General features: G+C 51.6%; 3 protein-coding genes across 3 annotated transcripts; 1 reads left to right on the top strand and 2 right to left on the bottom strand.

The window, feature by feature from the left end:
* The first annotated feature begins 287 nt into the window (after positions 1-287).
* dnase2 (deoxyribonuclease II, lysosomal) lies at positions 288-5,182 on the top strand. The gene is made up of 7 exons (XM_066723900.1): positions 288-541; positions 1,037-1,143; positions 1,388-1,556; positions 1,767-1,854; positions 2,357-2,521; positions 2,789-3,007; positions 4,732-5,182. The coding sequence occupies exons 2-7, from the start codon at positions 1,037-1,039 to the stop codon at positions 5,094-5,096; spliced, it is 1,113 nt and encodes a 370-aa protein (XP_066579997.1). The 5' UTR covers positions 288-541; the 3' UTR covers positions 5,097-5,182.
* A 351-nt stretch (positions 5,183-5,533) lies between these two features.
* zbtb22b (zinc finger and BTB domain containing 22b) lies at positions 5,534-11,476 on the bottom strand. The gene is made up of 4 exons (XM_066723899.1): positions 11,215-11,476; positions 9,662-9,864; positions 7,658-8,617; positions 5,534-7,545 (listed from the first exon to the last, which is right to left on the bottom strand). The coding sequence occupies exons 2-4, from the start codon at positions 9,857-9,859 to the stop codon at positions 6,676-6,678; spliced, it is 2,028 nt and encodes a 675-aa protein (XP_066579996.1). The 5' UTR covers positions 9,860-9,864; positions 11,215-11,476; the 3' UTR covers positions 5,534-6,675.
* Positions 11,477-11,790: 314 nt separating this feature from the next.
* On the bottom strand, positions 11,791-22,644 carry kifc1 (kinesin family member C1). The gene is made up of 17 exons (XM_066723875.1): positions 22,543-22,644; positions 20,096-20,122; positions 19,794-19,910; positions 19,367-19,475; positions 19,206-19,262; positions 18,986-19,030; positions 16,806-17,001; positions 16,384-16,549; positions 16,108-16,275; positions 14,637-14,759; positions 14,040-14,324; positions 13,787-13,954; positions 13,507-13,645; positions 13,155-13,294; positions 12,964-13,037; positions 12,672-12,747; positions 11,791-12,172 (listed from the first exon to the last, which is right to left on the bottom strand). The coding sequence occupies exons 2-17, from the start codon at positions 20,105-20,107 to the stop codon at positions 12,128-12,130; spliced, it is 1,920 nt and encodes a 639-aa protein (XP_066579972.1). The 5' UTR covers positions 20,108-20,122; positions 22,543-22,644; the 3' UTR covers positions 11,791-12,127.
* Positions 22,645-27,596: the final 4,952 nt, after the last annotated feature.

Genomic DNA, 27,596 nt, shown 5'->3' with positions numbered 1-27,596 from the left:
GGGACAGAGACACGGGGACGTCCTGGCTGCACTGAGACAAAGCAGAGCCACAGTCCCCCAACTGCACCGCGCACAGAGGGGTGTGGGAGAAACTGGAGCCCTCTGGAACTTAAATTAGAGAGAAGAGGGAGAGAGAGAGGGTGTGGACGTGGCACGGTTATCACAGACAGGCAGCCAGACAGGCAGGGAGATGAGAGACAGACAGACAGACAGACAGACAGGCAGGGAGATGAGAGACAGACAGACAGACAGGCAGAGGAGCGACCGACAGACAGGCAGGCAGACAGACAGACAGACAGGCAGGCAGGGTGATGAGAGACGGACAGACAAACAGCGGCACTGAAGGAGTTAACTCCGGCTCTGTTTGCTGACTGCTGCGAGTTTCACTCCAGTCACATGACGGGGGCGAAGGGGGATGAGGAAGTGAGCAGTTTCACAATGAGACGCGGAGACGGGTCTGAAGAGGCGCAGGGATCCAGAGTGGCGTTGAGACGGACATACGGACAGATAGACGGCCAGTGAAATCTTCCGATCGATAGCGGTGAGTGCCGATCATGTGTGATTTTTTTAAAGTCCATCAATCGATCAATTCTCATCTTTCTTACGACTGCAAATAAACGTCATATAATAGCAGCAACAGTATCGGTTTTATTCATGTTATATGAGAAAGACCTAGGAGTCTATGTGGACTCCTCACTTTCTCCATCCAGACAATGTGGGGAAGCAAAAAAAAGGCAAACAATGCTGGGGTATATTGTCAAAAGTGTAGAATTGAGAACAAGGGCAGTGATGTTCAGACTGTACAATGCACTAGTTAGAGCTCATCTGGATACTGTGGACAGTTCTGGGCTCCACACTTCAAGAAAGATATCGCTGCTCTAGAGGCAGTTCAGAGGAGAGCAACCAGACTATTGACTGTGATCAGTGTTATTGATCAGGGCTGGTGACTGTGATCAGTGTTATTGATCAGTGTTTTTGATTAGGGCTGGTGACTGTGATCAGTGTTATTGATCACTGTTTTTGTTGACTGTCACAGATGCGTGCTGCAACGTGTTTGACTGTCCTGCAGTTCCTCTGTCTGGCAGCAGGGGGAGCTCTGTCTGCAATCTCCTGCTACAACGACCAGGGGACGGCCGTGGACTGGTGAGCAGCACTGGGAACAGCTGGGTATACTGGGTAAAACTGGGAGTGACAGACTGATACTGGTGCAGTGCAGACAGTGACCTGCAGAGTCAGTCAGTGTATCAGTCAGTGTGTCAGTCAGTCAGTCAGTCAGTGTGTCAGTCAGTGAGTCAGTCAGTGTGTCAGTCAGTGAGTCAGTGTCAGTCAGTCAGTCAGTCAGTTTCAATCAGTCAGTCAGTCAGTGTGTATACTCTCTCTCTCTCAGGCTGTATCTATACAAGCTCCCCCGGCCCTCTCAGAGCCCCCCGGAGGAGGGGATGCGCTACCTGCTGCTGCAGCCAGGGGGCGGGGCCTGGACACAGGGGGCGGGACTAGTGAACGACAGCGGGGAAGCGCTGGGCCGCACTGTGGGACAGCTGTACAAACTGGGACAGGTCTGTCCTGCACTGTCTGTCTCTCACTCTGTATTAAATACTGCCATGTCTTTGTGAAGCTCAACTGCACCTCAGAGAAAGAGAAAGAGGTGGAGAGGGAGAGATGGAGCAAGTGGGGGGGCTGGAGGAATGGAGAGATGGAGCAAGTGGGGGGTCTGGAGCGAGTGGGAGGGATGGAGAGATGGAGTGAGTGAGAGTACTGTGTTTCAGGAGGAGGATGTGGCCTACATCCTGTACAATGACCAGACTCCTCCGAGCCACGGAGAGAGGGAGAAGAACGAGTGTGGGCACACTAAGGGTGAGCTACTGCTGTGGGTGGGGTCTGTGTCTGTGGGGACTGTGTCGGGAGTGTGGGTGGGGTCTGTGTCAGGAGTGTGGGTGGGGTCTGTGTTGGTGGGGTCTGTGTGGGTGGGGACTGTCGGGAGTGTCAGTGGGGTCTGTGTCTGTGGGGACTGTGTCGGGAGTGTGGGTGGGGTCTGTGTTGGTGGGGTCTGTGTGGGTGGGGTCTGTGTGGGGAGCGTCGGTGGGGTCTGTGTCAGGAGTGTGGGTGGGGTCTGTGTTGGTGGGGTCTGTGTGGGTGGGGACTGTCGGGAGTGTCAGTGGGGTCTGTGTCTGTGGGGACAATGTCGGGAGTGTGGGTGGGGTCTGTGTTGGTGGGGTCTGTGTGGGTGGGGACTGTGTCGGGAGTGTCAGTGGGGTCTGTGTCGGGAGTGTCTGTAGTGTGTCGGTGGGGTCTGTGTCGGGAGTGTGGGTGTGGATCTGTAATCAGTGTGCTCAGTAGCTGCTCTGCCTCTCTCTAGGTGTGGTCCTATTGGACAAGACTCAGGGCTTCTGGTTGGTCCACAGCACGCCTCACTTCCCCCCGAGACAGGAAGTGGGCACGTTCTCGTACCCGGAGACAGGGGTGGAGAACGGACAGAACTTCCTGTGCGTGACCTTCCCTGTGGAGCGGTTCCAGAGCATCGGTGAGCCCCGCGGCCCGGCTGCCTCCGGTCACCACAGCCACCGCCGCTGTGTCGTGCCTAACGACACCGTCACTGTGTTGCCAGTTTCCATAGAGACGCTTGACAATTCCTGCTGCCATAGTGACCGTCAGTTACCTAGTTACTGTTGTCAGGCACTGTAGTCACCACGGCGACCAGCAATACCTTGTAACCATAGCAACCATACTGAGAAGAACAGCTCGTCCGAGTCACCACGGCGACAGTGACGGTGTGTCTGCTCTGTCGCAGGAGAGCAGCTGCAGCTCAACCAGCCCCTGGTGTACGACTGCTCCGTGCCCCCCGCACTCGCCTCCGTCCTGCCCGCCCTCAACCAGCTCTGCAGGAAGGACCGCGCGCCGCCGCCCCCCCCGCGCTCCCTCGCCGAGCGGGACAACCGCAGTGCGTCCCTGCTGTCTCTGGGGGGGGCGTCCTTCACCAGCTTCGCCAAGAGCGCCTCCTTCGGTGACGGTGAGACCCCCCATCAGTGTGTCAGTCAGTCAGTGTATCAGTCAGTCAGTCAGTGTGTCAGTCAGTCAGTGTATACAGTGAGGGAAAAAAGTATTTGATCCTCTGCTGATTTTGTACGTTTGGCCACTGACAAAGAAATGATCAGTCTATAATTTTAATGGTAGGTGTATTTTAACAGTGAGAGACAGAATAACAACAAAATAATCCAGAAAAACGCATTTCAAAAAAGTTATAAATTGATTTGCATGTTAATGAGGGAAATAAGTATTTGACCCCTTCGACTTAGTACTTGGTGGCAAAAGCCTTGTTGGCAATCACAGAGGTCAGACGTTTCTTGTAGTTGGCCACCAGGTTTGCACACATCTCAGGAGGGATTTTGTCCCACTCCTCTCTACAGATCCTCTCCAAGTCATTAAGGTTTCGAGGCTGACGTTTGGCAACTCGAACCTTCAGCTCCCTCCACAGATTTTCTATGGGATTAAGTTCTGGAGACTGGCTAGGTCACTCCAGGACCTTAATGTGCTTCTTCTTGAGCCACTCCTTTGTTGCCTTGGCTGTGTGTTTTGGTCATTGTCATGCTGGAATACCCATCCACGACCCATTTTCAATGCCCTGGCTGAGGGAAGGAGGTTCTCACCCAAGATTTGACGGTACATGGCCCCGTCCATCGTCCCTTTGATGCGGTGCAGTTGTCCTGTCCCCTTAGCAGAAAAACACCCCAAAAGCATAATGTTTCCACCTCCATGTTTGACGGTAGGGATGGTGTTCTTGGGGTCATTCCTCCTACTCCAAACACGGCGAGTTGAGTTGATGCCAAAGAGCTCGATTTTGGTCTCATCTGACCACAACACTTTCACCCAGTTCTCCTCGGAATCATTCGGATGTTGGCAAACTTCAGACGGGCCTGTACATGTGCTTTCTTGAGCAGGGGGACCTTGCGGGCGCTGCAGGATTTCAGTCCTTCACGGCGTAGTGTGTTACCAATTGTTTTCTTGGTGACTATGGTCCCAGCTGCCTTGAGATCATTAACAAGATCCTCCCGTGTAGTTCTGGGCTGATTCCTCACCGTTCTCATGATCATTGCAACTCCACGAGGTGAGATCTTGCATGGAGCCCCAGACCAAGGGAGACTGACAGTTATTTTGTGTTTCTTCCATTTGCGAATAATCGCACCAACTGTTGTCACCTTCTCACCAAGCTGCTTGGCGATGGTCTTATAGCCCATTCCAGCCTTGTGTAGGTCTACAATCTTGTCCCTGACATCCTTGGACAGCTCTTTGGTCTTGGCCATGGTGGAGAGTTTGGAATCTGATTGATTGATTGCTTCTGTGGACAGGTGTCTTTTATACAGGTAGCGAGCTGAGATTAGGAGAGTCCCTTTAAGAGAGTGCTCCTAATCTCAGCTCGTTACCTGTATAAAAGACACCTGGGAGCCAGAAATCTTGCTGATTGATAGGGGATCAAATACTTATTTCCCTCATTAATATGCAAAAAAAATTAAAACTTTTTTGAAATGCGTTTTTCTGGATTTTTTTGCTGTTATTCTGTCTCTCACTGTTAAAATACACCTACCATTAAAATTATAGGCTGATCATTTCTTTGTCAGTGGGCAAACGTACAAAATCAGCAGGGGATCAAATACTTTTTTCCCTCACTGTACTGTATGAATCCCTCACTGTACTGTATGAATCCCTCTCTCTCTCTCTCTCTCTCTCTCTGTACAGACCTCTATGTGTCCTGGGTCGCTCCCTCCCTGCAGTCGGACCTGTTGGTGCAGTTCTGGCGCCGCTCGGCCGGAGTTCTGCCCTCCAACTGCTCCCTCAGCCAGCGGGTGCTGAACGTGCAGCGCATCGGGCCCGGGGGGGGCGGGGGAGGTGTGGAGCCGTTCAAATCCACGCAGGATCACTCCAAGTGGGCAGTGAGTGTGGAGGGACAGGGCCAGCCAGGAGAGGGGGGGGGCTGGGTCTGCGTGGGAGACATCAACCGCAACCTGGCGGAGGAGAGGAGAGGGGGAGGGACGGTGTGTGTGCAGGAGGTGGAGGTGTGGAAGGCGTACAGGACCGCTGTACTGGAGTTCGAGGACTGCTAGAGAGAGGGAGGGAGAGAGAGGGAGGGGACGGAGTGTCCACTGGAGCTGTTACTGCACTGAATAAAGAGCCACTCGGATCAACAATGTACTGGTGTCGGCATCCCTCCCTGTGTCTGTCCGTCAATCGATGCCCCCCTCTCCCTCCCCCTCTCTTCTGTAACTCTGCTTCTCTGGCTATCCCTCTCTCCATCTCCCACTCTCCCTCCTTCTCTGTCCATCTCTGTCCATCTCCCCCTCTCTTCTGTAACTCTGCTTCCCTCTCCCTCCCTCTCAATTTTGTAACTCTGCTTCTCTCCCTCCTTCTCTCTTCCGTAACTCTGTTTCTCTCTGTCCATCCTGCCCTCCCTGATGGACAGAGCTTTCATACCAGAACCAAAATGGGAAACACAACGAAAGAGAAAATTAAGAACGAGAGAGAGAAGAACCGAAAGGAGGGATCGGGCGGAGGAATGAAGGCCCCAGAGGGCGGAGTCTGGGCCTCCTGTTTAATGTCTTGGTAATCGAAACAGCAATGTTATTAACAGACGATCAACAGAATCACACAGATCTGTACAGCAGCAACACAGCACGACCGGGCAGCGTCCCAGAGTCTGTCCTCCCTAGACACACTGTCCAGAGTCCCGTCTGTCTCTGTCCCACACAGCCACACTGTTCAGAGTCCGGCCCGTCTCTGTCCCACATGGACACACTGTCCAGAGTCCCATCTGTCTCTGTCCCACACAGACACTGTCCAGAGCTCGCTGCCCCCTGCACTTGCTGACAGTCAAGGATCCAGACACAGAGGCTTCTGGGAGCTGTAGTTATTGTATCCACCCATCTTCCTCCTCTTCATCAGCCCAGCAGCACAGTCACTGATAGTTCTGGAGGAATAATCCAGCCGCAAGGGATTGTGGGAGTTTTCTGCTTGTTTGTTGGTGTAGTACCCCCCCCGCCCCCCAGGCAGCGCAGTACAATCCACAGCATGCTGACACTGCCCTAGTGTCTGTATTGCTGAAAACACACGTAAAAAAATACTAAAATAAATTAAATACAGTGAGATCCAACAGAACAGATTCGCTTCTTAAAGAAACAATTCTGTTACCTGTTGCTCCCTCTAACAGTGTGTCAGTCAGTGTGTCAGTCAGTTAGTGTGTCAGTCAGCCAGTGTGTCAGTCAGCCAGCGTATCAGTCAGTCAGTGTGTCAGTCAGTTAAGTGTTTAAGTCTGTCAGTCTGTCAGTCAGTCAGTCAGTCAGTCAGTGTGTCAGTCAGTCAGTCAGTCAGTCTGTCAGTGTGTCAGTCAGTCAGTGTGTCAGACAGTCTGTCAGTGTCTATATTAAAGTATATCTGTATGTATGTACAGTTGTATAACGTGTCTAGAGCTACAGTGGGTTTATTTACAGGCTGGGGGTCAGAGTGCAGCTGCAGATAGACTGACTCCCCAACTCCACTGCTCTCCCTCCGTCTGCACTGTAAAACCCCTCCCTCCTCGCTCTCTCTCTCACACACAATGACAAATACATACAAAGTGTTCTTATATACACACCTACACTCTCTCTCTCTCTCACTCATCTCTCACAATCACTCTCTCTCTCTCTCTCTCTAAGTGACGTCACTCTCCCGCACTCCCACCTTGCACACGTCATCCTCGCCACAGACGCCCCCCCTGGCACCACCGAACCCCCCCACACCGTGCTGCGGCGACACCAGGAGCACGTCCCCCACCGCTGCCCGGCCCCCGCCCCCCGAGAGCAGGGGGATCCCACCGCCGCCGCCCTCTGAGTCCGCCGGGCCCCCCCCGCCGCCGTCACGCGCACCCTGGGGACCCAGGGCCGCCGCCCCCGCCTCCGGCCCCGCCGCGCCACCACCCCGCCGGTCGCAGTGCGCGCGGTGCCGCATGTAGCTGTCCCTCCACATGAACTGACGCTGGCAGGCGGGGCAGCGGTAGGGCTTCAGGCCTGTGTGTGTCTTCATGTGCTCGGTCAGGTGGTGCTTCATCTTGAAGCGCTTGGCGCAGATGGGGCAGCCGAAGGGCCGCAGGTTCAGGTGCATGTTGACGTGCCGGTCACGCATGCTCTTGTGCGTGAAGCTCTTCCCGCAGTGGCACATGAACACACGGCTGCCGCTCGCGGTGCTGTTGGAGGAGGCGGCCACGGCCCCGGCCCCCGCCGCCGCACCGGCACACTCCATGCTGAACACCAGCCCCGCCCCCACGGGCCCAACCCCCTTCAGTGCCAGCGTTCCCGGGGGCGAGGCGGGGCCTGCCGGGGGGGGGGCCTGGCTGTACAGCAGGATCTGGTTGCCCTGCATGTCGAGGGGGAGCAGCTGTGCGTGGGCGGCGGGTGCCGGGGGCGGGGCGGCCGGGGTCCCGGGGGCCAGGCCGCTGTGGTGACCTGCGTGGAGGGGCCGGTCGGCCGGCGGGGCAGGGGGGTCGAAGGGGATGTAGTCGCTGGACGACTCGCAGAAATCCACCTGAGAGAAAGGGAGGACATGGAGAGGAGGGAAAGAGAAAGAAGGGATTAAAACACACACACACACGTGCACACTCACGTGCATACTCATGCGCACACACACACACACGCACCTGAGCCTCCAGCCCGGCTCCAGCCCTGCAGTGCAGCTCCGCCACCCCGGACAGCGTCCTGACATCAGAGATACTGAGCTCCCTCTCTCTCTCCCTCTCCTCTTCCTCCTCCTCGTCCTCCTCGTCCTCCGGCCCGGCCCCCCCAGTGGCCCGCGCCCCTTCGATGACCTCTTCCTCGGCTGGCCGCTCGGTCTTCACCACCACCCAGTGTCTGTGCGGCAGCAGGCGGGGGCGGCTGGGCGCCGGCCTCCTCTGGAGTGGGAGCGGGGGGGGCGGGGTGGAGGAGCGGGGCGGGGCGGCGTCCCCGTCCTGGCACGAGGGCCCCCCCACGCTATCTGCCGGCTCCACCACGGCACCGCCCGGTTCCCTCCGGCGGGCGCAGAGCAGCCGCTCCGCCTGCCTGTCCCTCTCCTCCTCCATCACCTCCTCTTCCTGATGCCGCTCTTCCTCCTCCTCGTCCTCCTCGATCAGGAAGGCCCCGCCCCCCACGCCGCCCAGCGCCCCCCCCGCTCCGCTGGAGCCCACCTCCCGGGGGCTGAAGTAGTTGCTGCTGCTGGGGGACTGGCTCTCCCCGGGCCGGTTGGCGGACGCAGAGATGGGCGGAGCAGCGAGGGCGTGGGGCGCCAGGGCGGGGGGGTGGGAGTGCGAGTCGGCCGGGTTCACGTTGACGCAGCTGCTGCTGCTGATGCAGCCAGGGTTCAGCTGAGGGTGGGAGCCGCCCCCCCGGCCCCTGCGCAGCCCCCCCAGCCCAGCGCCGGCGCCCCCCGCGCCCCGCAGCAGCTCAGTGCACTTGTCCACGATGTGCCACAGCTGCAGCACGCTGGCCACCGTCAGGTAGCTCAGCACGTCCGCCCCCAGCATGGCCAGCCGGCCGGTGTAGACGCTGGACAGCACGCTCTCCACGGCCCCCGGGTCCAGCACTGAGGGCAGACACACGCTGGACACCTTCTTCAGCAGCACCTGGGGGAGGAGCAGCGCAGGGGGTCACAGGGGTGTCACTGCAGCGCAGGGGGGTCACTACAGCGCAGGGGTGTCACAGGGGTGTCACTGCAGCGCAGGGGGGTCACAAGGGTGTCACTACAGCGCAGGGGGGTTACAGAGGTGTCACTACAGCGCAGGGGGGTCACAGGGGTGTCACTACAGCACAGCACAAGTGTGTCACAACAGCACAGCACAAGTGTGTTGTATTACAGCACAGGTGTTCCAGAACTGTACAGATGTGTCATCATATAGGTGTGCTGTATTACACTGTAGGTGTATTGTATTACAGCACAGTTGTGTTGTTTTACAGTACAGGGGTGTCACTACACTACAGCACAGTTGTATACAGTACAGGTGTATCCCAGTGCTGTACATGTGTGTTGTATTACAGTTCAGGTGTGCCTCAGTGCTGTACAGGTGCACAGGTGTGTTGTATTCCAGTACAGATGTGTTGTATTCCAGTACAGGTGTGTCACTACACTACAGCACAGCTGTATTCCAGTCCAGGTGTACAGGTGTTTTGTATTCCAGTACAGGTGTGTTGTTTTACAGTACAGGTGTGTTGTATTCCAGTACAGAGGTGTTGCTTTACAGTACAGGTGTACAGGGGTGTTGTTTTATAGTACAGGTGCATTGTATCTCAGTACAGGTGTGCTGTTTTACAGTACAGGTGCACAGGGGTATTGTATCTGAGTACAGGTGTGTTGTTTTACAGTACAGGTGTGTTGTATCCCAGTACAGGTGTACAGGGGTGTTGTATTCCAATACTGGGGTGTTGTATCCCAGTACAGGTGTGTTGTTTTACAGTACAGATGCACAGGGGTGTTGTATCCCAGTACAGGTGTACAGGGGTGTTGTATCCCAGTACAGGTGTGTTGTTTTACAGTACAGGTGTACAGGGGTGTTGTATCCCAGTATAGGTGTACAGGGTGTTGTATCCTAGTACAGGTGCACAGGGGTGTTGTATCCCAGTACAGGTGCACAGGGGTGTTGTATCCCAGTACAGGTGCACAGGGGTGTTACCTGGTCGTGGAAGTATGGCGAGGAGGCTGCCAGCACGCAGCGGTGTGCGTGGAACACCTGGCCCTGCACCTCGATGGCCAGGTCACACAACTGCCCCTCCAGACGCTGCCGGTTCAGACCGGCCAGAACCGCCCCCCGCACCGAGGGGAAGCTCACCTGCACCTCCCACACGCCCCCCTCAGCGCTGCAGCCGGACATGGCACCTGGGGGAGATGCAGACTGACTTACTGTGATGCACTGTGTTGTGCTGTTTTATTATTTATAATTGTAATAACAGAAATAGATCGCTGTCAGGTATTAATACAGCATAGTGTTTGCAACCGTGTTCACACAAAACCCGTCTAATGTCCTACTGTACTTCACTGTCACCTAAAATATACGAATTATTCATTTAAAACAAAATACAGATGAAAGAATCCGGCAAACTAAAAAGTAAATAAATATATCGTGAACACATACATTTACATATCAACAGCAACAATAAAACAGAAACCGCACACAAAACCGCCAGACGTCTCCTCTCTCGGATGTCGGGAGTCAGCGCGGTGTTGACAGCCTAACAGCCCGCCTCGGGAGCCCCTCTGCCCGAACGGCGTCTGTAATCGAGCCCGAGGATTCAAGGCGATTCAATGAAACTATCGGGGCGACGGATCACAGCACCATTTGACGAACATTTCCGAAAACAGTGGACCCCCATGGTCCCGAATGACCTTTTCAAAGTCCATTTGAACACTTATGAAGCTACAAGTCGCGGGGGTAGACACCGGCGGCCGAGTGCGTCCAGCCCTTTACACGAGTGTAGCTGTGCGGCTGCTTATACATGAGGATGGCGATTCCCGTAGGTCAGTCAGTCTAATAATAATAAAGGACAATACGAGGCTACAGTGCATCATACTACTCTACCACACTGCACTGCTATAATACTGCACTCTACCACACCACACTGCACTGCTATAATACTGCTCTCTACCACACTGCACTGCTATAATACTGCACTCTACCACACCACACTGCTATAATACTGCACTCTACCACACTGCACTGCTATAATACTACACTGTACCACACTGCACTGCTATAATACTGCTCTCTACCACACTGCACTGCTATAATACTGCACTCTACCACACTGCACTGCTATAATACTGCACTCTACCACACTGCACTGCTATACTACACTCTACCACACTGCACTGCTATAATACTACACTCTACCACACTGCACTGTTATAATACTGCATTACCACACTGCACTGCTATAATACTACACTGTACCACACTGCACGACTATAATACTGCACTCTACCACACTGCACTGCTATAATACTACACTGTACCACACTGCACTCTATCCCACGGCACTGCTGTAATACTACAGTATGCACTATAATACTACAGTATGCACCATGCCATCCTGCACTGACGGCCACTGCTGATCTCTGCGCTCCTGCTGCACAACACAACACACGCGATACTGCACTGCACGCTTTGCATCGTTATTATCCTCCTCCTCTTCCTCCTCATCAGCAGCACGGCTGTCGCGCTGCACTCACCGGTATGGTATCGGACAGAGCCCGCCTGGGGGAATCCGGGGGTCGTGCGGCACCCACCCGAGGGAAGGCTGCGTGTCCCGGGCAGCCCGAGCGGAGTGCAGGCTGTGCGGCGCCAGGCGAGTGGAGCCCCGGGCCGCCTGCTCTGCGGAGCGGCTGCTTAAAGGCGCGGCCGCCAGACGGCTTACTCGGCGCAGACATCGGCCGACACAAAATGAGCATGGGAACCGGTGATACGAACTCTGTTGCCCGTAGAAGAAACTGCACGTTTGAGTCCACCATCTTGGATCACTGTCTCGCTTTCCACACGGCACTGGCGGCCTCGGATGGGAGCCAAGATGGCGGTAGTTTCATACTCAACAATCCTTCTTAGAAGAAATGTTACAATTGACCACATTGTAAAATCACTACAGCACAGCCCCCTACTAAACAGCACTGTTCTACTACACTGTTACTTCAGCTCACACAGCCACACAATTAGGATTTGGTGTAGTGCCCTTTGCGAGGTTGCAATCGAGCAGTTTAGATTGAAAGGATGAATAAGTAACCCATCAGGCACAAACACACAGACGCAGGGAGCTGTATACAAGAGGGCAGATTTATTGTGGATTTTATCACACGATTAAAACTCTGTACAGTTGAGAGAATGGAGCAGGAGACAGGAGACAGGAGAGACAATACACACTGCCACGGCAGCCCGGCACTGAGCTGCCCCAGTCCCTGAGGACAGGTAGGGACCCAGTGGCAGCGAGGGACACAGCTCGGCTGCCCCCGGCAGGAGAGGGACAGGCGAGCTGCACGGGGAGGTCAGTGGTGGAGAGGGACACAGCCAGGCTGCCCTCTGCGCAGCCGGCAGAAATGTGAGCGCACAGGAGGGGACAGGCGAGCAGCACAGGAGGCGACCGTCACTCCACGATCACTTCTTGTTTGCCGATGCAGTTCCAATAACACAATCGTTCACCTGAGAGAGCGAGAGGGAGAGAGAGTACAGACCTTCATGTCCACCCTACAGAGAAACATAACCCTCGAGTGCAGAGGTCAGGACTACAGCTGTCCCCAGTCCCACACACATCACTGCACACAGGCCAGCACACCTTCATTTCACAGCACAGATCAGGATCGTGTGGAACTGCTGAGGCAATGGTGTCATTTGGGTTGCAGTCTGGATTCTGCGTCTTCTGTTGAGCAGCTGAGCTAGAGAAGCGTCTTCTGTACAGTCTGCTCCCCTCACACCCCCTTCTTCCAAACCGCGGTCACCTGTCTGTATTGCCATCGTTTTCCCAATTAAGCACTTTATCTTGCGCAAAACCTTCAAAATCCTCGTCTGACACCACAGCCGAGGTTACTGGAGATGCAATATCTGAACATCGCAGAGACTCGACACAGTCACTGACTGGACACTGCAGTGCAGGAACACTGGACACTACGGTACAATACCCCTGACCTCTGACCCCACTGACCTTGCTGGCGAAGCGCAGAGAGTTGAGAGACTCACTGAAGCTCTCGGGCTCTGGAGACACGTTGACGAACATCAGTCTGGAGGGAGGGAGGGAGAGAGAGAGTAAGAGATCAGCGTCCTGATGCTCACTGTCACACTGGAGTCAGCCAGAGAGAGGCTGGGAGTGCAGTGCAGTCACTCCATGCCCGACGTGACCCAACACGACCCTGCTCAGCCCAGCACAACCCCACACAACCCCGCCCAGCCCAGCCCAACGTGACCTCACACGCCCCGGTCAGCCCCGGGAGACTCACGTCTTGCTGTTTCCTCCGAGGCAGCTCTGCAGCAGATAGGTCAGCTTGGAGTTCCTGTAGGGAACGTAGGAGTCCTGGAGGGAGAGGAGAGAAGGTCAGCACTGAAACCCGAGGGAGGTGGAGAGCGTGTGTGTGTGTGGTGCCCTGGGGCAGATGGAGTGTGTGCGGTGTGCCGGGGGGCGGTGCGATACCTTGTTGGCCAGTGCGGTGATGACCAGCCCCAGGGTGCTCAGGGAGTTGTTGATTGCGGTCATCTCCTTGAACCTCTCGCCCTGAGACTGGCTCTTCTGCACGCGCTCACTCCCCGCCAGGTCCACCAGGCTGAGGATGGCTGCACAACACAACACACACAGAGCATTACACTGTCACTGCAACACACACACACACACACACCGAGACACCGTCACTGCATCACACACACACACACACACACACACCGAGACACCGTCACTGCGTCACACACACAGTCTGTTACACCGTCACTGCGTCACACACACAGCCTGTTACACCGTCACTGCGTCACATACATACACAGAGACTGACCCTTGCAGCGCGCCTGGCGGCCGCGGTTCTCGCCCTCAATGTGCAGCTGGAACACGCAGTGCGAGCGAGACGAGGCATCGTTCATCTGTGTGCGGGCGGTGGAGCGCTGCTGCTTGGCCACGCCGATCAGGGCCTGCACCTGAGAGAGAGAGAGAGAACGTGTCACTCCTGCACCTGAAATGGAGGAAGTAGAATGCATCACTCCTGGTCCTGAGCACTGTGGCCACACGGATGTCAGTCATGTGGACTTGGGTTGAGAGTTTGCCGCGGTGTTCAGTACCTCCTCCTCGGAGCCGACGGGCTGGTAGGTGAGGTTGGTGACTATGATGTCAGAGGTGGGCGTCAGCCTCTTGACCTCGTGCTCCGGCCTCTTGCTGGGCTTGCCCGTGTACAGCAGGTCCCTCAGCGTCTCGTTGTAGATCTCCACGAAGCTTGCCACAAACTTGTACTGGAGAGAGAGAGACGGGCTCAGACAGACGCACACAGACAGGTTGTACACAGACGCACAGAGGCCGTTGCACAGAGTCGAGTACCTCCCAGCCCTGCTCTGCCAGGCTGCGCGCCGTGCTGAAGATCTGCGCCACGGCGCGGGGGATCATGCCACTCTCCTCGCCCCCCAGGCCGCCCTCCATGGTGTGGGTCTTGCCGGAGCCGGTCTGGCCGTAGGCAAAGCAGCACACGTTGTAGCCGTCCAGCGCGGACTGCACCAGCAGAGAGATCTCGCTGAACACCTCCTCCTGAGAGGCGCGTGGCCCGAACACACGGTCGAAGCTGAACACGTAGCGCGTCTGCTGTTCCCCGGCGCGGCCTGTGTGGGACTGGGGACAGACGTGCAGTGTGTCAGTATGTGCAGTGCGTGAAGTGTGTTGTCCAGTGTGTGTGTGGACAGTGTTCAGTGCGTAGCAGTGTGCTCAATGCATAACTTGTTGGTCTTGGTCAGGGTGACAGTCTTGTTGTCCTGCGCTGGCAGCTCAATGTGTATAGTGTGCTCAGAGTGTAGTCCAGTGTTAGCAGTCGTGCTCAGTGTGTGTGGACAGTGCTCAGTGCGTTGTCCAATGTGTTCAGTGCATAGCAGTGTGCTGAGTGTGTGGACAGTGCTCAGTGCGTTGTCCAATGTGTTCAGTGTGTACCTCGTTGGTCTTGGCCAGGGTGACGGTCTTGTTGTCCTGTGCTGGCAGCTCAATGTGCTCCATGCCTGTGGATCCGTCTCCCGTCAGCAGGGGGCGCACTCTGCAGAACACACGGATGTTGCCCTGCAGAGAGGGGGCGTTTCAATACAATAACGAACACACTGCACCTAGGGGGGGAACTTGCCCCTGGCTGAGAGACTCTGACGTTACCCCCGAGTGCCTCTTCTTGCCTATATTTCCGAGTCTGCTGGTTGTATGGGTTTCGTTTACAATCACATTGTTCAGTGGGGAATGGGCAGATTTTACTAAATATGACATCACTTCATACCCTGATCACTCAAAGCTGGGGTGCCATCACTTCTGACGTGTTTCAGAATTCACTTTTGAAGCACTGAGGTCAAACAATGACGTGTGTGTTGTGTGTGTGTGGGTTTGAACACCAAGTGTATGAAACATGTCTGAAGTGATGCCGCTGTGAAAGTGCAGCTCGATGAAGCTGCGTGAATGTGTGCGTGTCCTCCCACTAGGACACGCTCCCGGTCTCCGGCTGTTTTACTGCATCAGCACAGCAAAAACCAAAAATAACGCACCCAGGGGACAGATACCATGGTAAATAGGTGTATCATATATGGTTGCATCCAGGAACGTAACAGCGTCTCTGCATTATCAAGGCCCTATAAACGTGCAGCGCAGAGACGAGAGACGGGCTGTTCTGTACAGTCTCTCTGTGATGCGCTGCTCACGGGACATCGAGACAGGACGGGTTCAACATTAGCTGCTACATGTAAATAAAGGTGCGTTTTAATTATCCAGACTCTTTGCTAAAACTAACCCGGTCAATGAATGACTGACTGACTGAATGCGCAACAAACAAGTCATTCTGATCAGTTCGACATCCCAGAGCAACGAGAGTGACCGGGAGAGGAATCGCACCTTCTGGCACTTTAATACACTTAACAAGGTAAATGACTAATGTACAGTGTCCGCATACGAACAAAGAGAATGTGATGATCGATAATAATGAAGTGCATAAAGTACATTATAAATGTATACACATTGTTTGCCGTGCATGATAATTAAGCACTATTATTAATTGGAGCGAGGGTGTAGGAGTCATTATCCGGTCAGCGTCTCTCAGTTACGGAGTCTGTCTCAGTATCCCGGGATGACAGCAGCAGCCCCCTGCACATTAACACAAAATTGATAAAAGAATACGTGTGCATGTCGTCCTGCTCTGCTGTATCTGATGTGAGGGCTGTGGGGTGAACTGTCGTCCACATCAGCCCTGAAACACTGTGCCCCCGCCCTCCGATGATACCCCAGCTGTAAAGCACGGCAGAACACCGGTTTGGCGTTTCTTGTTTCTCTAGATCGTCACTGACATTGGGGCTGTAATGAAACACATCTGCCACCCAGCGCACACATCATATTTTATCCTTCGACCCACGGCTGTCGTGCAGCGTTGTGGTACCTTGAGCTCCTGGATGGTGTTGTGCAGCTTGCGTCTCTCCATCTCTCCGCAGTGCAGCTGCTCAGTCAGCTCCTCCACGCGCTGCTGCAGCTGCGACGCCAGCTCTCTGCTCTGTGCCAGATCCCCCTGACAGTGGGTCAGAACCGAGCCCTGCACCGCCAGCTGGGCCTGAAGGACAGACAGGGTGTAAGTGCCCCGAGACATGGGTCAGAACCGAGCCCTGCACTGTCAGCTGGGTCACACGGCGCTCAGTGGGGGGGTCTCAGGGTGTGTTACCTGCACGTTGTGTAGCTCGGACTCCAGGCTGTCCCTCAGGCCCTGCAGGCTGCGGTGTTGTGTGGTCAGTCTGTCCAGCTGCTCCTGCAGACTGTCCCTCTCTGCACTAGTCAGACCAAGCTGCTCCCGCACCGAGACCAGGCCCACCAGCTCCACACGGCACTGCCTGAATACACAACACACCGTCACACACACTGCACACAGCCCCGCCAGCTCTGCACGGCACTGCCTGACAACACTGTGTGTGTGTGTGTGTGTGTGTGTGTGTGTGTCAGTGCTGTACCTGAGCTCCTCCTGGAGCTGTGTCATCTCTCAGTCCCACTCCTGCGCCAGGCCCAGCTGTGTTAGTGTGTGTGTGTGATTGTGAGTGCGTGACACTGTGTGTGTGTGTGTGTGTGTGTGTGTGTGTGTCAGTGCTGTACCTGAGCTCCTCCTGTAGCTGGGTCATCTCTTGGTCCCGCTCGTTGTCCCGCTCCTGCGCCAGGCCCAGCTGCTCCCGCAGCTCCTGGTTCTGCTGCTCGGTGGTTCTGACCCGGCTCTGGAAGGACGACACCTTGCTCTCCATGTCACTGACCTTCCCCTTCAGGTCCCAGGCAGGGCGCCGACCCAACACCGCGGCTACACAAATACACACACACAGCGTCAGTGTACAGACTGGCCACTACACAAACACACACACACACAGCATCAATGTACAGACTGAGCACTACACTATACTATACAGTATACAAACACACACACACACAGCATCAGTGTACAGACTGGCCACTACACAAAAACACACACAAACAGGTGAGCCTAAACACACACACAGCGTCAGTGTACAGACTGGGCATGACAAAGCACACAGACAGCATCACTATAGAGAGACTGGTCACTATAGTCTATACTGCAAACAGGACTGGGCAAAATACAGTCCAGTCAGTCCAGACACTGGTCCATATACAGTGAGGGAAAAAAGTATTTGATCCCCTGCTGATTTTGTACGTTTGCCCACTGACAAAAAAATGATCAGTCTATAATTTTAATGGTAGGTGTATTTTAACAGTGAGAGACAGAATAACAACAAAATGCATTTAAAAAAAGTTATAAATTGATTAGTATGTTAATGAGGGAAATAAGTATTTGACCCCTTCGACTTAGTACTTGGTGGCAAAACCCTTGTTGGCAAAACCCTTGTTGGCAATCACAGAGGTCAGACGTTTCTTGTAGTTGGCCACCAGGTTTGCACACATCTCAGGAGGGATTTTGTCCCACTCCTCTTTGCAGATCCTCTCCAACTCATTAAGGTTTCGAGGCTGACGTTTGGCAACTCGAACCTTCAGCTTCCTCCACAGATTTTCTATGGGACTAAGGTCTGGAGACTGGCTAGGCCACTCCAGGACCTTAATGTGCTTCTTCTTGAGCCACTCCTTTGTTGCCTTGGCTGTGTGTTTTGGGTCATTGTCATGCTGGAATACCCATCCACGCCCCATTTTCAATGCCCTGGCTGAGGGAAGGAGGTTCTCACCCAAGATTTGAAGGTACATGGCCCTGTCCATCGTCCCTTTGATGCGGTGCAGTTGTCCTGTCCCCTTAGCAGAAAAACAACCCCAAAGCATAATGTTTCCACCTCCATGTTTGACGGTGGGGATGGTGTTCTTGGGGTCATTCCTCCTCCTCCAAACACGGCGAGTTGAGTTGATGCCAAAAAGCTCGATTTTGGTCTCATCTGACCACAACACTTTCACCCAGTTCTCCTCTGAATCATTCAGATGTTCATTGGCAAACTTCAGACGGGCCTGTACATGTGCTTTCTTGAGCAGGGGGACCTTGCGGGCGCTGCAGGATTTCAGTCCTTCATGGCGTAGTGTGTTACCAATTGTTTTCTTGGTGACTATGGTCCCAGCTGCCTTGAGATCATTAACAAGATCCTCCCGTGTAGTTCTGGGCTGATTCCTCACCGTTCTCATGATCATTGAAACTCCACGAGGTGAGATCTTGCATGGAGCCCCAGACCGAGGGAGACTGACAGTTATTTTGTGTTTCTTCCATTTGCGAATAATCGCACCAACTGTTGTCACCTTCTCACCAAGCTGCTTGGCGATGGTCTAGTAGCCCATTCCAGCCTTGTGTAGGTCTACAATCTTGTCCCTGACATCCTTGGACAGCTCTTTGGTCTTGGCCATGGTGGAGAGTTTGGAATCTGATTGATTGATTGCTTCTGTGGACAGGTGTCTTTTATACAGGTAACGAGCTGAGATTAGGAGAGTCCCTTTAAGAGAGTGCTCCTAATCTCAGCTCGTTACCTGTATAAAAGACACCTGGGAGCCAGAAATCTTGCTGATTGATAGGGGATCAAATACTTATTTCCCTCATTAACATGCAAATCAGTTTATAACTTTTTTTGAAATTTTCTGGATGTTGTTGTTGTTATTCTGTCTCTCACTGTTAAAATACACCTACCATTAAAATTATAGGCTGATCATTTCTTTGTCAGTGGGCAAACGTACAAAATTAGCAGGGGATCAAATACTTTTTTCCCCTCACTGTATAGTCTATTCTGCACACAGACAAATTTAGTGGGGGGACGCTGTGGGGCAGTGGGGAGGGTTATATTTACCCGTTTTGGGGTTGGGGACAGAAGCCACTGGTCTCTTCTGAAAAGCTGAGAGAGAGAGAGAGAGAGAGATTAGTACAGTGGGATTAAGGCACTTTGACCATCAACACTGATCTCACTGACTGGCCCCCTCAGTCCCTCTGCCCCACAGCCCGGCCCAGCTCAGTCTGCTGCTGTCTCGGCTCGTTACGGACACAGATCCATCACCAGTGCGGCTGCTTACTTCTCGAGGGTCCGGCGGCCACAGTCACAGCCACCCGAGTCTGCCGCACTGGTTTCACTGGGAGGGAGAGAGAGGGAGAGAGAGAGAGAGAGAGTTAATACAGAGTATACGGACAGATTGTCATTTTGTCACCAATAAACCGCCTCCCCACCCTCACTCACCCACAGGTCTCTGTGATGCCACTGGGTTGCGGGACCGTGTCCCCAGCACACTGGCTGTGCTCACTGGCTTCCTGTGAGCGGGGGCGGAGTCAGCTGTCCGCATCCTCTTCTACAAGAACAGGGGGAGGTGTGGGTTAATACAGACTGACTCACTGAGGTCAGTATCTAGTCCCAGGGGGCCAGAGATCAGGACAGCAAGACTGGTCAGGTTAGTAAGACTGTCCACGCTGCTGCTCAGTACAGGAGCGTGTCCACTGTCCAGTCCACACACTACAGCAGCAGGTCCACTGTCCAGTGCACACACTACAGCAGCAGGTCCACTGTCCAGTGCACACACTACAGCAGCAGGTCCACTGTCCAGTGCACACACTACAGCAGCAGGTCCACTGTCCAGTGCACACACTACAGCAGCATGTCCAGGCTTTACCTGGGCTGGCTGCTTGTCCACAGGGCAGCTGTCCCCCACAGGCAGGGCCCTCTTGACTGACGGCACAGGCAGTCGAGAGAAGCTCTTCTCCCCATTGACCACCTGGAGCGGAGACCTCTGCAGGGAGAGAGAAGCTATCATAAAGCAATGTCCTACAGCACAGCATACACACACACACACAGTCCTACAGGACACAGAGACACACCTCTCCTACAGCACACAGACACAGAGAGACACTGCACTACACACTGCACAGCACAATACATAGTGATAAAGACAGGCAACAATAGAAAGACACTCACCTCTTTGTCCATGATTCTGCAATTAACCTGGAAAATGAAAGAGTCATTACTAACACAATCAACACCAGAGGCCGCAAGCTGAACTGCACTGACACACTGGGTCTGTGCGTCTCCCCTACGACCCGAAACCAGCTTGAATTCATTCAGATCAACAGGACAGCTCATAACAGGTAACCCGCTGTGTGTTCGGCGTTCAGTGTTAGTGAAGCAGACACGACCACAGCTGTGGCAAAGAGGCAGAAAACACCACAGAGTGGAGCAGCCGCTCGCGTGTGCGGGTCAGTGTCTAGTGTCATGAGTGGCACATGGCTCAGACTGCACTGTTCTGTACTCTCAGTTTACCCTGAAGATCGAAGACATTGGGAAACTAGGCTGCAACACAGGTTTAATGAAGTACCCGCCTGGCGTCTGCGCACTACATTGGACAGTATTGTGGGTGTGTCTGTGTTGGTTTACCCACTGAACACTGTGGCACCGACAGGTCCCACCGCAGGTCCTGGTTGAATAGCAGCAGCCAAACACGTCCAACTGTGTAAAACTCTCACCACGACACGGGACTGTGAGATGACCCGGTTCATTTGAAGGTGCTGCAAGACTGACCATATTCTCACACACGCACAGCTGTAACCTGGTACCATGTTCCTGCACACAATGGCAACACCATTGCTATCAAACCCATCTGTGCATTGAATCTCTTCAGAGGAGACGCGCCCGAGTGGGAGTCTCACACTGCGCTGAAGCTGTTCATGGGATTGTACAACCGCGTTACAGTAACTTATTATTGTTCCATGTTCCTTCTTCACCGGGGTATTACAGGAAACAAACACAGGTGAACCTGGAGCTCCTCTCACAGGATGAGAAGAGGAGGACTGTGGATGTGAGCTGAAGAAGCCTGTTTGTGTCTCCTGTCTTATCTATCAACGGTGATTAATCTAATTAAAATACAGTTGTACAAAATAATTTACAACATGTAGTACAATTAACATAGACCTGAGTTTGTTGTTGTGTGTGTGATGTGTTGCTTGGTCCTGGTCACTGTTCTTCAGGCAGCAGATTAGCAGTTTATCAAAGACTTTGTTTTAAATAACCCCAAAACAAACAGTGTACAGGTTGTGTACCTGGTCTATGAGATTGAATATCCTAGAGGGCAGCAGCTGAATGAATGAACCTAAAGGCAACAGCTGGTTGAAATGGCGCAGACACACACACACACACACACACACACACAGCAGCTGGTTGAAATGGCGCAGACACACACACACACACAGCAGCTGGTTGAAATGGTGCAGACACACACACACACACAGCAGCTGGTTGAAATGGCGCAGACACACACACAGCAGCTGGTTGAAATGGCGCAGACACACACAGCAGCTGGTTGAAATGGCGCAGACACACACACACAGCAGCTGGATGAAATGGCACAGAGACGCACACAGCAGCTGGATGAAATGGCACACACACACACAACAGCTGGTTGAAATGGCGCAGAGACACACACAGCAGCTGGTTGAAATGGCGCAGAGACACACACAGCAGCTGGTTGAAATGGCACAGAGACACACAACAGCTGGCTGAAATGGCGCAGACACACACAGCAGCTGGATGAAATGGCACAGAGACACACACAGCAGCTGGTTGAAATGGCGCAGACACACAGCAGCTGGCTGAAATGGCGCAGACACACACAGCAGCTGGCTGAAATGGCGCAGAGACACACACAGCCGCTGGCTGAAATGGCACAGAGACACACACAGCAGCTGGTTGAAATGGCGCAGACACACACAGCAGCTGGATGAAATGGCACAGACACACACACAGCAGCTGGATGAAATGGCACAGAGACACACACAGCAGCTGGATGAAATGGCGCAGACACACACACCAGCTGGTCACAATCCATGGACACAATGAACCCGAGTCAGACGGGGTCACATGATCTTTGGTGCATCTTTGTAGCATCCCGAGTCTAACCAAACCACAATGCTTTAAGAAACTAATCATTAAGGTAGCACCAGATCAGAGTAAATGCAAACTAGTGATTGCTTTATATACAAAACTGATTAATCAGCACGAAACCATTAATAATATACAGAAAATAAAAGTACAATTCGCCACAACATTAACAACGCAAACATCCATAACGTCTCCATATTGTTCCACTGCCACAGTGCAGGTAATAGGACGAACCCTTTACAATAATCAATAAAACCCTTTACAATAATCAGACACAGTCCAGGTAATAGGACGGACCCTTTGCAACGATCAGACACAATGTAGGTTTTATTGGCCGTGTTGAGGCCACAGCCTGGACTACACCGGTGTTAAACTGAATAAAACCCCAGCTTTCCTCCTCGCAATATCGGCCCGATCCAGCGCTTCAGACCGTGCCAGCGGGCTTATTAATCAATCGTGTGCAGATTAAATCATACTTAAACATGTCTTACCTTAGTTATACACGGAGCGATACATACATACGTCCGTCCGTCCGCCTCGCTCTCTCCGGCTCCTCTCTTCGGCCGTTAGGATTTCAAATTCACACTTCCCGCTGTCGGGGCCGCACTCGACTTCCCCCACGCCACTGGTCAAGTCGACCGTCAATCACCCACATGACCAATCACATTCAAACAACCCGCTTCTGCCCGCCCACTCTGCCTCCGATCGACCAATACAAATTCGAATATTGAAAAACAACAACCCACCCCCGGAGCGTGGAGGAGCCAATCAGAAGACTCGACCAGAGAGATCCGGCCATCCGATTGGCTGAGTGAGATTGTATGAGCACCACAGCTACGCCTGCGCCAGTATCAGCAGAAACACGTTTTCATTGTTGCAATGGCCGTGTGTAGAGAGTGACGTCTCCTCCCCACTCTAGTGCGCAGAAATACGAGTATTTGTGTTGCAATGGCCGTGTGTAGACAGTGACATCTCTTCTCAATCTAGTGCACAGAAATATGATTATTTGTGTTGCAATGGCCGTGTGTAGAGAGTGGCATCTCCTCCCCAGTCTAGTGCAAGGCCAGCAGCGCTGCCAGATCCAATAAACACTGAAGATGCCTGCTCTGATACAAATCCATGATGTCCGCAGGTTATTATCAGATCTACGGTTGTACAGTGCGCGGATTGTAATCATTATTATTAAAGCAGGGCTGTAAGCGCCCATGACATAATGTAACACAATGTGATACGCAGACCAGCGTCTTCTGCTCCGTTTATTGTGAGCCGGTTTCTTTTATATATTGGCTGGTTCGCTAATGCAAGTGCTGTGTGCGTTTCTTAAACATGTAGTGCAACTTGAAACAGTGTAATTGTATTTTATCTTGATACAATACCAGCAAATCGAAATATATATTTCTCTTCTGCACTTATGTCATTTTGAACTTGTAATTTGTACTGTCTTGATCTGTAATCATAGACTGTATTGCACTTTTATAATGATCTTATGTTTTGTAAATCGCCCTGGATAAGGGTGTCTGCTTATAAACTTCCAGCTCAACTGTTTACTGTATTTCTTTATAAGAAATTCTTTATATTCTATGTTTATGCATAACTTCGTGTTAATGATTTTTTTGTACCACAATAAAAAAAGCTTTGAGAAAAAATGATAAAATCGTGGGTGTTATTTAATCATGCATATATTACAGTAATCCCAGGTTGAAGAAGGGAAAGAAAAACATTTAAATGTAACGTTTACATATACAGTATATGGGAAACAGTAACAGTGGGGCTCTTTGCTGACATATGGGCAGGTGGAGAATACACTGATTGTTTTAACAAACCAGAAAAACACCCTTGAATATTCCCACTTACTGGGGGACACTGGGGGACAGTGGGGGACACAATCACCTGGCACAGGAAAGAGCCGATGCTTGAGCTTGTGGACACAGGGATCAGGTGAGGACATTCACAGCGCCGAGCTTTATGATGATATATATATATATATATATATATATATATATATATATATATATATATATATACACTCACCTAAAGGATTATTAGGAACACCTGTTCAATTTCTCATTAATGCAATTATCTAATCAACCAATCACATGGCAGTTGCTTCAATGCATTTAGGGGTGTGGTCCTGGTCAAGACAATCTCCTAAACTCCTAACTGAATGTCTGAATGGGAAAGAAAGGTGATTTAAGCAATTTTGAGCGTGGCATGGTTGTTGGTGCCAGACGGGCCGGTCTGAGTATTTCACAATCTGCTCAGTTACTGGGATTTTCACGCACAACCATTTCTAGGTTTAACAAAGAATGGTGTGAAAAGGGAAAAACATCCAGTATGTGGCAGTCCTGTGGGCGAAAATGCCTTGTTGATGCTAGAGGTCAGAGGAGAATGGGCCGACTGATTCAAGCTGATAGAAGAGCAACTTTGACTGAAATAACCACTCGTTACAACCGAGGTATGCAGCAAAGCATTTGTGAAGCCACAACACGTACAACCTTGAGGCGGATGGGCTACAACAGCAGAAGACCCCACCGGGTACCACTCATCTCCACTACAAATAGGAAAAAGAGGCTACAATTTGCACAAGCTCACCAAAATTGGACAGTTGAAGACTGGAAAAATGTTGCCTGGTCTGATGAGTCTCGATTTCTGTTGAGACATTCAGATGGTAGAGTCAGAATTTGGCGTAAACAGAATGAGAACATGGATCCATCATGCCTTGTTACCACTGTGCAGGCTGGTGGTGGTGGTGGTGTAATGGTGTGGGGGATGTTTTCTTGGCACACTTTAGGCCCCTTAGTGCCAATTGGGCATCGTTTAAATGCCACGGCCTACCTGAGCATTGTTTCTGACCATGTCCATCCCTTTATGACCACCATGTACCCATCCTCTGATGGCTACTTCCAGCAGGATAATGCACCATGTCACAAAGGTTGAATCATTTCAAATTGGTTTCTTGAACATGACAATGAGTTCACTGTACTAAACTGGCCCCCACAGTCACCAGATCTCAACCCAATAGAGCATCTTTGGGATGTGGTGGAACGGGAGCTTCGTGCCCTTGGATGTGCATCCCACAAATCTCCATCAACTGCAAGATGCTATCCTATCAATATGGGCCAACATTTCTAAAGAATGCTTTCAGCACCTTGTTGAATCAATGCCACGTAGAATGAAGGCAGTTCTGAAGGCGAAAGGGGGTCAAACACAGTATTAGTATGGTGTTCCTAATAATCCTTTAGGTGAGTGTATATATATGTACTTTGTGTGTGTGTATCTCTCTCTCTCTCTCTCTCAAATTAAATTTAAATTCAAAACAAGCTTTATTGGCATGAAATGTTTACACACAAGTATTGTCAAAGCAATTTAAATTAAATACAATAACGTTGTAAACATTAAAAATGATACAAACATAAAATCTCAGGTTATTTACATTGGACATATATTTTACATGATTAATGAGCCGCGCCTCTGGTCTGAGCTGGGGGGGAAGTAAAAACAACAGGGTATAATAGAATAGGACATGCCAAACAAGACTACAATTAAGAAATTGAGACACAGCTTGCAGACCATATAAAAAATCGATCTGCAATGTTTCACGGTCCAAGTGCCATGACATGTCGTGAACTGGCATTTGAGTAGGCACGACGGAATGACATTGATGTCCCTGCAAGCTGGATCAGAGAGGGAAGAGCAGGTTAGTCTAAGTGTAGGGAAGTGTATTAATAATTATTTTCCCAGGAAATGCCCACCTTCACCTAGCGGCTAGCATACAGAGAAGTGCCCACAAACCCCGGTAACAATATATGACACTCCAGGACTTGTGAGAGAAGCATCCATGTCAGCAATGACACCAAGGAACATCATCTCAGGATTCAAAGTGACAGGCATATACACCACTGACTATGATAGTTCAGAAGATGACCTGAGTGAGGATGATGGTGACACGAATCTGTCTGCTGGTGACTTTGTCATTGTGAACTTTGCAGGTGAAAACAAATCCTATAATTACATTGGATTGGTGGAGAAGCTCGAGGGCACTGACATCAGTGCAAAGTTTCTGAGGCGAAGTCGTGGGAGTCGTGTGGATGTAAAGCCCACCTTCGCATTCAAAGAGAATGATGAAGGACTCATCCCTAGAGGTGATGTGCTCAAGAAACTACCCAAACCGCACAAATTCGGTGGAACCGCCAGAAGGGAGCAGAAGTTCATATTCCCCTGCAGAATTGACAAGTTGGATGTGGAGTAGTAGCCCGGTTCTGTGAGGAGAATTGCAGTCGATTTTGTTCTTCATTTTGAACTTGATTTTGTTCTGAACATTTTAAATAGGCCTTGTTGAAGAAACTTGGCCTTTTAAGTTGTAAACTTTATCTTTAAATAAAACCTTTAATAAGTCATTTAGTATTGAATTTGTCGTGCTTTGATATAGCATAAGCCTATATGAGGTGAAAATGTTCAGTTTTATTTTAACAAAATCAATGTCACAATTTACCTCCATGTGGATCAACGTATCCTCTCCCCAGGCTCAACTTACCTCTCACCGGGGGCAAGTTGAACCAAGAGACACGTATTTTGAAAACTGTTTATTATAGATACAAAGTGATTATTCCCAGGGATGCACCACATCTTGAAATATAAGTACATATTTATTTATAAGTACATATCAACTCACCCCTCTCCCCTACATAATGAGACGCACACTTCATTCTGACACACACACTACATACTGAGACACACACTTCATTCTGAGACACACACTACATAATGAGACACACACGCTACATACTGCGACACACACTACATAATGAGACACACAAGCTACATACTGAGACACACACTACATCTTGGTCATTTGAAAAGATCAAGTCAATACATGCTCTCTCTCTGGTTGGTTCCCTGACAAATTGAGTTAGAAAGCAGTCATTTACCATCTCAACCATTTCTATTTCTGCTTCTGTAGTCCCCACCTGGGCTTTCCCAGTCTATGTTTGGCAAATTGAAATCCCCCATTATAACAGCCACATCCTTGCTACATGCAGTCCTGATTACACTGTACAATGCAGCATCTTTCTGAATATCTGAGTTGGGTGGTCTGTAACACACTCCTACCACTGATCCTCCAGATCTCTTGTTCAAAAGTTTCACCCACAAAGATTCTGTTTCGTTATTAGGATCTAATTTAAATTCTTCTGCCTCAATGTCATTTTTGACATATAATGCTACCCCACCCCCTCTCTCCTAAACTGTGTGTATCCTTTCAACTTGTATTCATCCCCATCATTTTCTGTAAGCCATGTTTCTGTCACTCCTACAACATCATAGTCACACGCCAGCACTGTGGCTTCTAGGTCTAACATCTTGTTCCTTATACTCCTGGCATTGAGGAACAAACACTTCAGGACTTTCCCAATAGCCTTGTTTTTCTTTCCTTAGTGGCGCCAGTATTAGAGCTCCCTGCCCAACTGGTCCCCAGTTTATTTCTGTGTCAGCGCCACTTGCTGACCCTCGGGAAGTGCTTCCGGTAAACAAACCACCCGATTGGCTG

Source organism: Amia ocellicauda, chromosome 15, assembly GCF_036373705.1.
Source record: "Amia ocellicauda isolate fAmiCal2 chromosome 15, fAmiCal2.hap1, whole genome shotgun sequence".
Lineage (NCBI taxonomy): Eukaryota > Metazoa > Chordata > Actinopteri > Amiiformes > Amiidae > Amia > Amia ocellicauda.
Note: the sequence above shows the minus strand (reverse complement) of the source record. Positions and strands in the feature narration are given on the sequence as shown.

Bases quoted from the DNA above. Each gene is read 5' to 3' on its own strand.
- zbtb22b (XM_066723899.1), bottom strand. From the start codon at position 9,859: ATGTCCGGCTGCAGCGCTGAGGGGGGCGTGTGGGAGGTGCAGGTGAGC. The intron at 8,618-9,661 runs GTAACACCCCTG...CTCCTCCCCCAG, and splicing joins CGCCATACTTCCACGACCAG to GTGCTGCTGAAGAAGGTGTC. The intron at 7,546-7,657 runs GTGCGTGTGTGT...CCTTTCTCTCAG, and splicing joins GAGCCGGGCTGGAGGCTCAG to GTGGATTTCTGCGAGTCGTC.
- kifc1 (XM_066723875.1), bottom strand. The intron at 19,263-19,366 runs GTGAGTGAGGGT...TCTCCCTCCCAG, and splicing joins GGCATCACAGAGACCTGTGG to TGAAACCAGTGCGGCAGACT. The intron at 13,646-13,786 runs GTACTGAACACC...TCTCTCTCTCAG, and splicing joins CCGTCGGCTCCGAGGAGGAG to GTGCAGGCCCTGATCGGCGT.
- dnase2 (XM_066723900.1), top strand. From the start codon at position 1,037: ATGCGTGCTGCAACGTGTTTGACTGTCCTGCAGTTCCTCTGTCTGGCA. The intron at 1,144-1,387 runs GTGAGCAGCACT...TCTCTCTCTCAG, and splicing joins CAGGGGACGGCCGTGGACTG to GCTGTATCTATACAAGCTCC. The intron at 2,522-2,788 runs GTGAGCCCCGCG...GCTCTGTCGCAG, and splicing joins GGAGCGGTTCCAGAGCATCG to GAGAGCAGCTGCAGCTCAAC.